The sequence below is a fragment of the Lathyrus oleraceus genome, chromosome 1 (genome assembly GCF_024323335.1).
Source record: "Lathyrus oleraceus cultivar Zhongwan6 chromosome 1, CAAS_Psat_ZW6_1.0, whole genome shotgun sequence".
Lineage (NCBI taxonomy): Eukaryota > Viridiplantae > Streptophyta > Magnoliopsida > Fabales > Fabaceae > Lathyrus > Lathyrus oleraceus.
Genome location: NC_066579.1, coordinates 183,286,837 through 183,301,108, shown reverse-complemented (window position 1 = coordinate 183,301,108; position 14,272 = coordinate 183,286,837). Strand labels below are relative to the sequence as shown.

Below are 14,272 nucleotides of genomic sequence, written 5' to 3'. Positions count from 1 at the left end.
AATATTTTGTGCCACAGCTTGCTATGTTTGCTTCTTCTGATTTCCTTTCCTTGTTTGACCACCAATCAGCAACGAAGTGGGCAAACTTCTTACAACATTAGCACTAAAGTCTCTTCTTTCCATACTTCTCCTTCCCCTTTTGAGCACTCTTTTGCCTTTCAGAAGTTGAGGTTTCTGACTTATGAACACCATCAGATCTCTTCCTGGCTTCTGACCAAGACTACTTCTGATATTTCTTACCAGAAGTTGCTTTCAGAGCCTGCTACTCTACCTCTATTTCAGAGTTTCTCTCAGTCAGACGTCTTGTGCCTCTAGACTGCTTTGCAACTCTTCTATTCTCATGGTGCTCAGATCCTTAGAATGTTCAATTGCTACAATAATGTAATCAAACTAAGGATTAAGAGATCTAAGTACCTTCTCAATGATACTTTCTTCAGAGAGAGTTTTTCCACACGACTTCATCTCATTTGTGATCAAAATCACTCAGGAGTACCTTCTCATTGTTCTTCATGCTGAGATTCCCATACTGCTTACGTAAAGACTGAAGTTTTACCTTCTTCACTGGTGCATCACCGCCGTAGCACCATACTAGTGTGTCCCATGCAGCCTTCTCTGTCGTTGAATCAGATATTTTCTCAAACACATTCACATCCACACACCGATGGATCTATAACAACGTCTTCTGATCCTTCTTCCTCATATCACGATGAGCATTTCTCTGTGCATCCATTGCATTTTCTGGAAGTGCAACCTGAACGCATTCGTCATTGCCGAGATCAAGAATATCTTAAGCGTCAAACAACACATGCATCTGAATCATCCAACTATTCAAATTCTTGCCATCGAACACTGGAAGCTTGGTACTTAGATTATCGTTTTCGTTCATCTTCAACGTGAAACTCAGATCTCATCAAACACTAATGTTTCCCAATCCCGCACAATCAAGAAATGTGATTTTGTTATGATTTCAATCAAAAGTTCAACACGAACTCAAGAAACGAAATCAATCACACAACGCCTCACTGTTCACTCGTATTCCCCTGTAGATATGAATCGGAGCTCTAGATACCAATTATTAGTGCACAAGATGAAATGGATGAAGATGGAAGAAGAGAGAGAAAGGAGAATAACAAATTTCTACTACTCTGCTAAAACGGTTACAATAATGGTCGCACACACACACACACACACACACACACACTACTACACAGACTGCTCTTACAACTATTACATTACTTAATGACTAAACATGTTACTACTTATATACACAAACAATAATGTCACATAAGCGAAATACTAAAATATTGAATTACCCTTCAACAGATTTGACAACATACAAATGGATACACCATATTTGAAGTCGTTACACATATTAGAAATAACATTTAACAAACAAACAGTGTCACCCTACCGAAAGAACCCTCCCTTAAGTGATTTCTAGGATTTCAAATGATCCTTCTAAAAATTATGCACACTACTATTATCCATCTATTTGTTCATTGTCTGGTAGTGGTTGAGGTTTGGTCTAACATCTTTCATTTGGATAGGAGTTAACAATTTAATTTTAGTTGCTCTTTTAATATTAATGAGCATTTGTTGTTGTTAGATTTTGTTTTGCAGGGGAGGGGGGAGAGAAATAATAGGATCCTTATTTGACTAGCAGTAGTGAGAGAAATTTAGCTAATTAGAAATGACACATTGTTTAATCGTGGGATGTAAGAGAACTATAACAGTGTTCTTGTGGCGAAATTCTTAGCTTGAGACTGTATTAGTGTTATATCGAAGGGTCAATTTGGTTATTCTTAAGACAAATGGTTGTCAAAACTTATAGAGATTTTGAGTTAGTTTTTGTTGTGACCATTCTTTTATATTCGAGTTGAATATCCTTATACTTGCTTTAATGCAATTGTTTTACTTATAAAAAAATAAAAATAAAAAGATATTTTAATAGAAAGAGATATAGAGTTATATCATCTATAATTTAGGGAGGATAATGAAATAATGAGATTGATGGTGTAAAAAATATAGTGTGTGCTAAAATGCAATAATTGAAGAAAGTGAAAAAGAATAATGTGAGGGTTTGACAAAATATGAGATAGAGTAATAAATAAAGAAGGGAAGAAAAACTTTTTGGGGGTGAAGATTGGAGAATAAGCTATGTTTTAAGTGGCGTGCTCTCCGCCATAGATGTTGTTGCGAGGATGCGATCACTACAGAAGACATTTTGATGTTACATATGTTTAAGTAAGAGAAGAGTAAGAACAATAATATGATAGTGAGTGGAAAATGTGTTCCACTATCTAGACGATTTATTTGGAGAATGTTGATTCGGTTAGAGAAAAATTAGTCCAGTATAGTACTTCTAAGTGATGAGCTTGAAAGGGAAGACGTTTGCTAACGCTGATTGACATGTAACATACCATATCGTAAGCCATTGAATTTACATGGATACACTAGCATGTATATATTTTCACAGTAGCAACAATTTTAGTAATGCTTTAAACCAAAAAGAATTGATACAACAAACCAAAGACTGCATCATTCCTCTTTCGGAATGTACCAGTGCAGATATAAATAAAGGTTACAATCAAAGGTAAAATCTCGAGATCTGGGGAATATCAACAACCAAGCGACATTCATAATCCAAAATAATGCCAAAATAAATAAGATGGCTGTGTAGAGCTTTAACTAGAGTAGCCTGAGATGAGCTGTATCATTCAGCTTTTTTATCTGCCAACCAGTTCTGAGAGAGTGCTGCAACACAGTCACTGAAGAGTCTTCTATGCAGAACTTATGTGACATCAAGGGGCTACATCCAAGAAGACCCGTAAGGAGACACTTTATTGGCACAGAATGAGTAAATAGTCCTATACAAGAAACAGATGATGAAAAACTGTTGAAATTAGAATTACGCAGGGAACTTTCGTGGTTTACGTTGATAGAAGGAATGTCATCTTCGATCACATCTCCGGTAGTTGTCACAAATTGTAGCCTGCTCTTACCAGATTTTTTCCTTGAGAACGCAGGTCGATGCCTGGTGAGAGAATCCCATTGGTTTGAATGGAGAGAATTTCCATCTTGGTCATGAATTGAGTTTGTGAGAGCATGGGAATTGTGCTGAGAAAATGTGTGACTGTCATTTTGATGTGATGAGAAAACTAGTCTCAGTTTTTCATGTAATCCCAAGACAGTTTCGTTTAAAAAACGAATCATTCGGAATTCTACTTGTCTAAGTGACTCTCCAGAAGGGGCAGCAAAATCTGGCTGGAACCTGTCAATGTAGCTCATAACTTCAGGTGTGTATGTTTCTGATCGAAGACAGCCCTCCCAATTTCCTTGGCTAATCTCGGAAAGTGCATCAGAGGATTGAATTTGCTCCTCTGAAAAACTTACTTCCTGTCCATTGGAACATTAGTCATTAGAGTGGGATTTATGGCACAAAGTTCCCAGATGTAATCAATCTATTTGTCATAGGTAGTTTTGCAACCATTAGAAGTGAAACTTTAAAAGACAAATGAGGTTCGGTGTATGACAAACATGCTACTAATTCAAACAAATTTAAACACACTGCTGGCCTTATTTATACCATCTTTTATTGTGTTTTGAACTAGAAGGTCACACACTCTTAATATAGTATAGAAGGAGTTGCTACTACACCAAATTCCCTCCATAGTATTTACTACAGATCCAGGTAAATCAATTTCTTGAGATGGTTCTATAACAGAACTAGTTCAGAGGGTAGGAAGGACATTTTTAAAATAATGAAATCACTTCTAAAATTATTCAATCTATTATTACTGCATTCCAATTAATGACTGTATTTCATATCACAAATGAACAAGATTGGTAGTGTATCAATTAAATGTACTACGAATCCATAGCATACTGACAATGTGTACCTCCCACACGCCCCAACTGTGTCGGGTAGCTTAATGAATATCCATACCAAATTGAATTGTGGTGACTATGGTTGGAATTTCATTTGTGTGATATTCTCTCTAGCACTAGTTCATAGATAACCTAGATGACTAAAGAACCGTCTTTGCAAGAGTTCAGAACCTGTATCTCCCTCCATGATTCACTAACTCACCAACTCCACCCATCAATTTTATCTTTACCACTAACTATAATAGCCTAACAAATAAAATTACAAGGATAGCACACTACTAACAAGGACTACCTAAAGAATAGCCCACCTGATCCCTTGGGCCCACCCTTACTCCTTCTGTGAAACTTCCTAATTGGGGATTTGGTGCTAAGAATACAGCCCCAAAAGTTTCATACTACTAGATGGCGAGTTGGATAAAACCTTTGGGGCTGCTGACTACCAAAAGTTCTTGCAAACTTGTAGATCCAGCCTATTGATCGGCACTGCATTACTGTTAGTAGGTTCTCCAATGTCCAAAACCAAGAAAGCCAACAACTCCCACTTCCATCCTGTGGCCAAAAGCATTAAGACACATCACCCAACTTAGCCTTCAACAATTGGAAAAACATATACTTCCAGGGTTCCCTTGAGATTGGGTACCTTGTTAATTTCTTCCATTACTAGTTGTATATAATTAGAACCATTTGTAATTAATAGTGATAATGGAGTCCCTAATAGAGTCTGTACCAGTGTTATTTATGTGTTTGGGGTTCAGTTACACCATCTTGCCATTGGTTCACCTGCATTTGTCGTCGTGGGTTTCTGGCTTATGATTCATGTTTCTTGTCTTGGGTTTGTTTGTGGTTCTTGTTCCAGGTTTAACTCATGCCCAGCAGGAACATTCATGGTTTTTTATTTTTTCTGTGATTCCTGGTCTGGGCTTCTTCTCGCGACTTGTGTCTCTAAAAGCCATTTCTTCTTCTCAGTTCTCACTACTTTGGGCACCTGGATCAAGTACATACCTTGTACCTTCTACCCTAGCTTCCCAAGTCAAGCCATTCTATAAGCCTCCAGATAAAAACAGGTTCACTGGTTTCTTCATTTCTTCCCCGTGTGAAATGCATAAATGGGAAAGTATGGCTTGTTCCCCATTGGTTTTATACCATGGAGATCCCTCTGATGTTTCTGGCAGGGGTTCTTTTCCCTCTGTTTCTAGGTCTACCCATGAGCAATACCATCATAGGCCGGCTAATCAAGTGTGTCCTCCACCATACCCACTTATTCATCTTAATGTTTGTTTTACTCGTTGTGTTTGCTACCACAAAATCTGCTTCTTTTCTATAGTTAGGCTTCAAACCTTCCTCTTTGCTCCATTTTCAAGCTCCAAAAAATATAATCTCGCGGCACAGACCAAACTGTCAGGTTCAGCACCTACTTGAGTTTAGTACTGCTTGAGCACTGCCTTTCAGAAGCTTTCCCTCATTGCCTAAGCATTTGTTGTGATCCAGTGAAAGAAGATAGAGAATAGGAGAAAGAAAGGAAATGAATGTGTATTGAATAAGGTGAACTAACAATAACTTCTCAGTTACACAAAACTACAAGACACATCAGCATCAACCAATCCATTTCCTAATTACTACTCTTTTTCCAAATGTATCTCAACTGATTACTTCCTGCCAAAAAACTACTGTAAGCTCCTAAATTTTCGCTTCCTTTTTTCTGCAAGATCTACGCTCTTTCTCCTTAGTTGGGCATCCTCTGCCTTTTTTGATGATTCTAACAGGATTTATGGCCTCCTTCGATTGGTACCAATGGTTAGCACAGGCTTCCAGTACTTTGGCTACCAATGGTAAATAACTTCTATAAATTTAATTTATGCAAGTCAGCATTCAGTGCAAAGCAACAATAACAATCAGATGTGGCAACTGGTTTATTTCGTACAATGTTGAACTGCCATTAAAAGCTAATGTGGATCCATTAGTTTTTTCATTTCAATATCAAAAGGCAATAAAATAAATGAATTTAGTAAGTATCAAAAACCATTTTGGCTATTTGTCCTTATAGTGGTCCATTTTCAGCATGAGTATTAGTACTGACACATTTCAGTCAACATCTGGTGACAAGGTCTGCTAACCAACTTACTTGTATGTTTCTAATATCAGGTTTGGCCAATCAAATCATCTGTTAATTTATACCGATATAAAATTACATCAACAAATCATATAAATTGAAAGGAAATTTTTTAATCTTAGAGACTGCCGAGCTTTTCTTATTGTTTTTTTCACTTCTAGTATTGTCTGCTGTTCATTAAGCAATAAAGTCACAAAACAAATTCCAAATCCCAACATTGGACATGAGATCTATGCTAAATTTTGTGTTACAAGGGAATTGATTGAAGGCAATACAATTTGGTATATGTAAGGGATGAAAACCAACAAAATTGGGGTCAAATGATACTCTCAACAGACAACTTCAATCTCTTAAAAGTTAGCCCAGTTCTATGGAACATGATAGCACGAATGATAACCAAAAGCAGAATTGATAAAAAGCAGGTGTGGATCATCACTTCCCCCATTAAAAAATACATATGACACGTAAATGGAATCATCAATCAGGAGATTCCATTCATCAGGAGAAAAACATTCTAAGAAAATAAATCATGATAATATAGGAAAAAGTCAAACTAGAACACTCAATGTTAAGGTGAGCAATTCTTGAAAAGCAATAATAACAACATGGTTCACTTTAAAAAAGCAATCAGTTTACAAGGAAACTCCATTGACATTTTCAATTATGATCAGACAAGGAATCAGCTCTACTATTTTCCATTTCAACTATACTGTCTGATGTATTTGTAAATTGTAAATACAACAACATTACCTCATCTTCAACTTCTACCATTCAACATAGTATTGGAGTTTTAAAATGCAGTTAACAACCACAACTAAAACCACAACGTTAATCTTTTAGGAGTTTCATCAACTACGTATCCAAATTGCCCTCCCATTTATCCCTAACCTTTTACAATATTCTCAATTGTAGCTCGACCACAAGTAATACGATATAACAGATCTGATTCTTCAGAAGTAATCAACATTCTTTAGAGTTTAATATAAGTAATATCAACTATTAATGAATAAATCATCCGTTGATATTACTACATCCATATCCAAAACAAATCATGGTTGTGTTCCGGGATGTTAATTGGCGGCTACAATGTTGAGAAATTTGAACAAATCACTATTTCAGCCGCTATTGCAACAATAAAGTAGGGCTGCGTAGCGGAATCTGAACAACCCCCTATTTTAACCTATCCATGATTGACAACACTGATTAATGATTATCTTAAAATATAAATCCTGATTTTCTTATTATGAGTGAGATTACTTGCTTCATGAGAAGTACTTCTAAGTGCATATTTGGAATCACATTGAGTTTAACCAAATCATGGCAACACCATCATTTATGTAGATTTCACCAAAATTGCGGTAATACTACATTATTCTATCTAGCTCAGATTCAATCCAAACATTGCATAACATAATTCAACTCACAAACCAAATCACATCTACAAAGGCCAATGAAATTGACGAGAGAATTACCTTACACACGGAAACAGCAGTTGACCTAGCCCGATCCAACGCCGAACAATAAACAGCATTGAACCTCACTCCCTGAGACTTAAGAAAAACAGCCAAAGCCCTGGCCTGCCGTTTCCCATTCGGCGTCAACACAGCCTCAGAACACCTACCACCAACCAACTCTGGCGCCAAATTCAACTCACATTCCCCATGACAGATCAAATAAACCTCCACAACCTCATCCTCACCTCCCACGCCACTCACCGACGAAAAACTCCGTGAAAACATCCCCGCCGCCGGAGGCGGCGTCGGCGGAGCCAAAACGTTGTACGGATCCCATACCTTGATCGATGGACCGAGGCGCGGCGTTCCGAGAGAAGACAATTGCGGAGAAAGCGGAGAAGCTGACGCGTGGCATGGAAGCATTTCGGGTTCTTGTTCTAGAACCTTCTTGACTATAAGGTGGTTACGTAATTGGGACCCACTTATGTGGCCGTTAATGTTAGTTTCTTCATCTTCTTGTTCTTCTTCTTCGTCATCGCTATCTTCAACGCCTTGTGATGAGTGATTCGCACCCATTTTTATTTAATTATTATTATTGTTGTTGTTTTCTTGTAAAACGACGTCGTGGATTTGAAATGTGTTGGATAGATCTGAAGAGAGAGGTAGATCTGGGATTTGTGAAATTTGTAACGTATCGGAGGAATCTGAATGTGTGTGAATATGAAGAAGATGAAGAAAGTTGCAAAAACTACACACTAAAAGTTTTTCTTTACATTTTTAATTCAATTTCTTTTTGAGAAATATACTTGATTTAAAAAAAAAAAAAAAGTGGTGTGATATTGCCTCGACAAAAAGAAAATGTGATGTAATAATTGGGATTTAAATCCATGTCTATTTAGAGATGTCAATATACTAAAATGATATTTAGTACTAAAATAAAGCATGATTTTCCTGTATCAAATTGTTTTAAAAAAATTGTCTCACATTACTTTACAATTTTTTTTTATATTTTTCTTAATATACTCGTTACTATTTCTTTTTTCAAAATGATATTATAAAGTCATATCAAATTTATCTTTCATATAAAATTAATTATATTTCTTAATTTATATAAAATATTTAAAATATTTTATAATTTAGAACGGAGAAAGTATTTCGATTATATAGTAACTAAAATAAGTATTAAATAAAATTTATAAAAAATAAGTAAATAATAAGTTATAAACAAAAATATAAATCATTTTTTATAAATTTTTACAAATAAATAATTCACAAAATTTAATCTTTAAGTAAAAAATACTATTGAAAAACGTTCTTGCACTTTTTTTTCTTTAATCGGTCAAATTTTTTCCTGGTGCCACCATTATTTCTCTTCCAAAATCTAAATTTTTGACTTCAACATGTAGTTAAGTTGTAGTTAAGTTGTTTGGTGGTGCGTTGAGGTCTTTCCTCCACACCACACACCACTTTATTTTCTGAAAGTTTTTTTTTATATGGTTTAACTGAGTCAGATTTTGCCCTATTAATATTTTATATTATCTTTATTTTTTAATATATTAGTGGTTTATAAAAATAAAATAAAAAGTTAATATAATTCTATCTAAATAAGTAAATAAGTGTTTAATTTTATTAGTTTTAACCTAGTTAATTTTATTTTATTTTGCAATAGCTTAAATCATAAGAAAGAAGAAAACACAAAAAGCAAATGAAAATTAAAATCGAGAAACGAGTCTGCTTGAAACATCACACACACATAAAAAAATCACAAGTTTCACTCTGAGGGAGTATTTCAAATCTGGTAATAATTGAAGTTGTTTTGACTCTTAAGATTTCTCCTAATTTATATTTTGTTGTTTGTCAATTTAGTATTTTTATTTATATGTTGTAATTGAGTCTCTTTATATAGTTGTGCATTTTAGGATTGAGTGTTAAATCGTTGTTACGCATGCATAAATTGAATCAGTTGCTTAAAGTCAACGCAATATGTTTCTAGTCAATTAGTCATAATTTTGGATTAAGAAACATGTGAAAACAGGATTCAAATCGTGTTAAGTCTCAATTCAAATTAACACTTAATTTTTGTTAAAATTCGAATTTTTGAAATGTCACTACTACGGAAAATCCCTCTCAGAACGGTTGGAAAATGGATACAATCACGATAGACTAACCGTTATGAGGTAGAGTGTGGTTGTAAGTATGTTATTTTCCACCATGAACGTTTGACCGTTGTGATAAACTAGGTAGCGCACTACCTATCACAACAGTTATCATAAATAATCGATGTGATATACTTCCTTCGTCTCAAATTATAAGATGGTTTGGACATTTCACGTAGATTAAGAAACATAATCAACCAACGTTGTATGAAAAAGATAAACTATGTTTGGCTTTACAATATTGTCATTTATTTATTAGAGATGAAAGAGAAACTTAAAGAATTAGAAGAAGTAATAATAAATGATAGAGTTAAAGTTGCATTGAAATTGTAAAGTGACTTATAATTTAAGATAATTTTTTGTTGGCAAAATGACTTATAATTTGGAATAGATTGAGTATATAGGTAATTGGTTCGAAACTCAACAACAACAATTTAATTAAAGCATCTTATATATTCTAACTGTGGTAGTATATATATATATATATATATATATATATATATATATATATATATATATATATATATATATATATATATATATATATATATAAGTTTATTATAAAATATGTGGATTGCTTGTTTTTTCTTACACCTCAATAAACACATACAACCATTCAAATTGATTTAGAAGATAATAATCTGAAAAATTAAATTACTCTTAAAAAACAACTTAGACGCTCTACTGTTTTTTTAATTACATGTTGTCGCGGCGCGAAAAATCACATTGTTGCCACCATATTTTATTCATTATTAAGAAACAAGGAAAATAATGAGAAAATCCTAAAAAGTAAGAATAAGACGTTAGGGTTCGGGAGTTGGTTAAGTGAGGGGAATATGTTAACACTTCTTACTTCCATTGTACTCAATGAGAACCTCATATAGTCTTAGGGTTACTATGTTTATCTAAGGGATATTTGTCTAATTACTTATTTCCTGCTTGACACCTTAGTTTATTTATCTATAGAAAATTATTTTATTATCCTTAAAAAATATTTAATCATAATGGAAAAAAAATTGATTATTGTACTCGTTAGAGTGTCACAACTTTGTGCATATGTATCCTCAAATATAATGAAGAATCAGAGTATTATGGTTCGTCTAAAAAGGGTTGTGTATTTGTTGATTTTATTTGTGAAGAGATCTCAATGCACCAGGGCGAAGAAACGTTTGTTTGAGCAAAAGGTCTCAATGTACAAGGGCAGAGAAAATAGCATTCAGGTGTGTTTAAATTGATTTTAAGTTATTGATTGATAAGGCGTAACGTCAGCCAACCAATTTAATTTGCAAAAAAAAAAAAATTATTTTACTTCAAAAATAAAGTCATATATACGAGTCATTTTTTTTTGTCATTTTGAACATTGAATTATAAGGGGTAAGTTTGTTTTTATAAACTAAATTAGACTAATTAAAACCCAATTAAATGAGTTCATTTTAACCTTAAAATAAAAGATATAAAAGATAAAAGATTTTGTCATTTTTATTTTTTAGAAACTAAATATAAAAGAGAATTTTTTGTTTTTTTATGATTTATTAAATTATTAAATTAGATTAATTAACCTAATTAAATTAATTAATTTTAATTTATCTATCTAACCTTAAACTAAGCTAAGATAAAAGTCTAATGAACTAGGGAAAAATTTAATTAATAGCTAAAATGAAAAACATACAAATAAATAAGAGTGAAGGTGTACAATTAGTAAAACTTTATTGAGCCAAGTAATCCAAGGTGCTAAAAATAAAATGCAGAAGGCCCATAAGAAGTTAAGTCCAAGCATTGCTCAGCAGGTCCATGGAGAGAGTCAAAATATCGACTCTCTTTGGGAGAGTTGGATTGATCCAACGAGATCAAAGTAGATCTCATGAGGGGTGTTAGATCAACATATTGGTCAAAGTAAATAAAATGGAGGGCTAAGACTAAAATCCAGTAAGGGCGCATGGTGTCCGCATGTACAGGGGCTCAGTCAAAGTCATCTAATCATGTGGCCATTAGGGGGCCACGTGCTAATGAGCCAGTGTTCACCAGAGGGAGTATTTATTTGGAATTCCTTCAAAATATCCAATTTCTCGCCTCTCTTTCTCTCTCTAATCTCATTTTGCTCTTCTCTTCTCTCTCTAACTATCTGATCTCTCTGCCCCTTCTCCCTTCGGCCACCCTTAGCTCCGCCCTAGGACACCACCAGAACTACCACATTTAGTCATGTTCATCATGAACATGAAGAACATCCAACCCAGAACATGAACACTATCGTCCCTAACCGTCCTAACCACCGTCAGATCTTCGATTGAAGCTCAACCGAGATCTTCAAACCTTCATCCTATTTCCAAAACCCTTCCCTCAAATTGGATAAACCTTAACCCCAGCCTTCAAGAAGCCTAACCATAACCTTAACCCATAAGAACCCTACACATGAACCCTAACAATCTTCATCCCTAACCTTCGAACCCTAACCCTCATTTTCTAGAAACCCCCTAAAGCAAACCCAACTACAATGAAAACAACATCAAATCATAGATCATAACCTCTTAATCAAAATTTAAACATTAAAATGACAAAATCAAACCAAAATTCCCAAACCCCAAAATCCTAAATTCTTTCTGTTAAACCTAAACTGAACCCTAACCCACATCAAAACAACATAAATCAACAGCAAAGATCAACATACATTCCATCACATCTAAGCTGCAACAACAACAAAAGTAAATATCAAGGTCTACCAACCTACAGAGACAAGGGTCTCTCTAGTAAAGGTAAAATTTATAACTTTCCTCTTATTCTTTCTTTGCTTTTCTATTTCCTTCTCCTTCTCTAACTTCTTTTTTCTTTTCGATGTGAGGTACCCTGGATGGAGGTTGATGCTCAAGTCAATTAGGGTTTCAATGCAAAACTTAAATGCTTCAATTTGAGATTTGGTGGAGGTTGGAATTTTGCAGTAGTTAAGGGTTCTCAAATTTTTTCTTCGTCCTCTGCGATTTAGTCTTAGGCTATTTAAATAATAGAATTAGGTTTAAAAAATTAAGTTTGATTGATATATTTTAGGAAGAGTTCGATCTGATTGTTGTTATTTTCTATAATTTGATTTGATTTGATTTAGTTTAGGTTTCTGAATGTATTTGGTCATGTTTTGACTTGTAATCCAATGTATTAATGTGAATGAAGATTTGATTTTGTTTCTTTTTCTTCCATTTTGAGTTTAATTTGTTTTCAAAGGCACTGTAGCGCAAACTATAATTTTTGCAATTTGGACCCTTGGGCTTTGTTGACTTAAACAATGGGTTAACCAGATTCAACCTCTTAGAAAAAATAACTGAAACAATAAAACCTAAAAAGACACTAATCTTAATTAATCGAAAAATAACAGTTGTTAATTTCGTTGATTATTCTAAATAAAAAGATGTTAATATGTTTAACCTAACTATCTATTCTAATTACTCAAAAATAGTTAAATTAATAATCTAAAAAAATAATATCTAAATAATATTAATAATTGATAATAATACTTTCATATCAATAATCTATCTATATAAATAATAATGATATTTAGACATAATATATTCTAATTAGCTAATTAAAAAAAACTAATAATCTAGATACTACTATTAAAGTTCTTAACAATAATAATAAAAAGGGCAAAAATAGCAACACGAACCTTTAAATGAAAACAAACCCTTTAGAAGAGGATAAAAACTCAAATTGGTCCTCCTTTGACTTTTTAAGTCATTGGAGCTGACCAAATGACCTGCATGATGGGCTCTGATAGGTCATGACCTTGTACCATAACTCAACTAGATTAAGTATGTCCTAAAGTGTTTAGACATGCCCTAATAGAGATGGAGAAAAAAAAAGAGTGGTCAAAATTTGGGGTACAACACATGCATCTTGTAATTCATTTCTTGCTCTTTAAAAGAATTTGGTTCAATGCTCCAAGTTTTTCAAAGCAACGGTTCATTTTCTTATAGTTTATTTTGCAAAGCATCAATTTGTTGACTAATTTTGAGTCATCATCATCATTATTTTAATCGATGATGATGATTATTATGAAGAAAGTGATGAAGATGATTCAAAATTTCTCAACAAATTTGATGTTTTGCAATATAAAATAGAAGAAAATGAATCGTTGCTTTAAAAACTTGGGGCATTGAACCAAGTTTTATATGTTAAAGAACGTGAAATGAATTACAAGATGCATGCAATTCAAAAATATATTGATTGATCTAAGTTGGTTTTCAAATATAACCTAATTTTAAAATTATCATTTTCTAAATCAATTTAAATGAATGCATTTCATTGAGGGGTTAATGAAACAAGTAATTTACATACGATATAATAAATTCAATTGGAATTAAAACACGAGGCACGCATTTCATTGAGGGGTTAATGAAACAAGTAATTTACATACAATAACAACATATCAACTCATAAAATGTTTCACAAACATACTTTTTATTGAAAATACTTGTGGAGAATGAAGATAAATAAATAATCTACTTGTCTCAGAATGGCATCCACAATGAAAGGGAGGATGAAGCCGAAGTGAGAGTGGAAAACTTGTGTCTCATGATATGGGTTGTTCAGACAAGCTTTCAGCTTTCACATTAGCTTCGTCCTCCTTGTATTTTTCTTCATAGCAACACAAACAATTTGTCAACCACACCTAAAAGTCA

General features: G+C 33.6%; 1 protein-coding gene and 1 long non-coding RNA gene across 2 annotated transcripts; one reads left to right on the top strand and one right to left on the bottom strand.

Moving 5' to 3' along the window:
* Positions 1-2,404: 2,404 nt before the first annotated feature.
* Positions 2,405-8,296, bottom strand: LOC127126408 (uncharacterized). The gene is made up of 2 exons (XM_051055338.1): positions 7,471-8,296; positions 2,405-3,396 (listed from the first exon to the last, which is right to left on the bottom strand). The coding sequence occupies exons 1-2, from the start codon at positions 8,026-8,028 to the stop codon at positions 2,689-2,691; spliced, it is 1,266 nt and encodes a 421-aa protein (XP_050911295.1). The 5' UTR covers positions 8,029-8,296; the 3' UTR covers positions 2,405-2,688.
* Positions 8,297-11,332: 3,036 nt separating this feature from the next.
* On the top strand, positions 11,333-12,782 carry LOC127126401 (uncharacterized). Its single transcript, XR_007804970.1, has 2 exons — positions 11,333-12,358; positions 12,445-12,782. It is a non-coding gene; the product is annotated as an uncharacterized LOC127126401 (long non-coding RNA).
* The last annotated feature ends 1,490 nt before the right edge of the window (positions 12,783-14,272 follow it).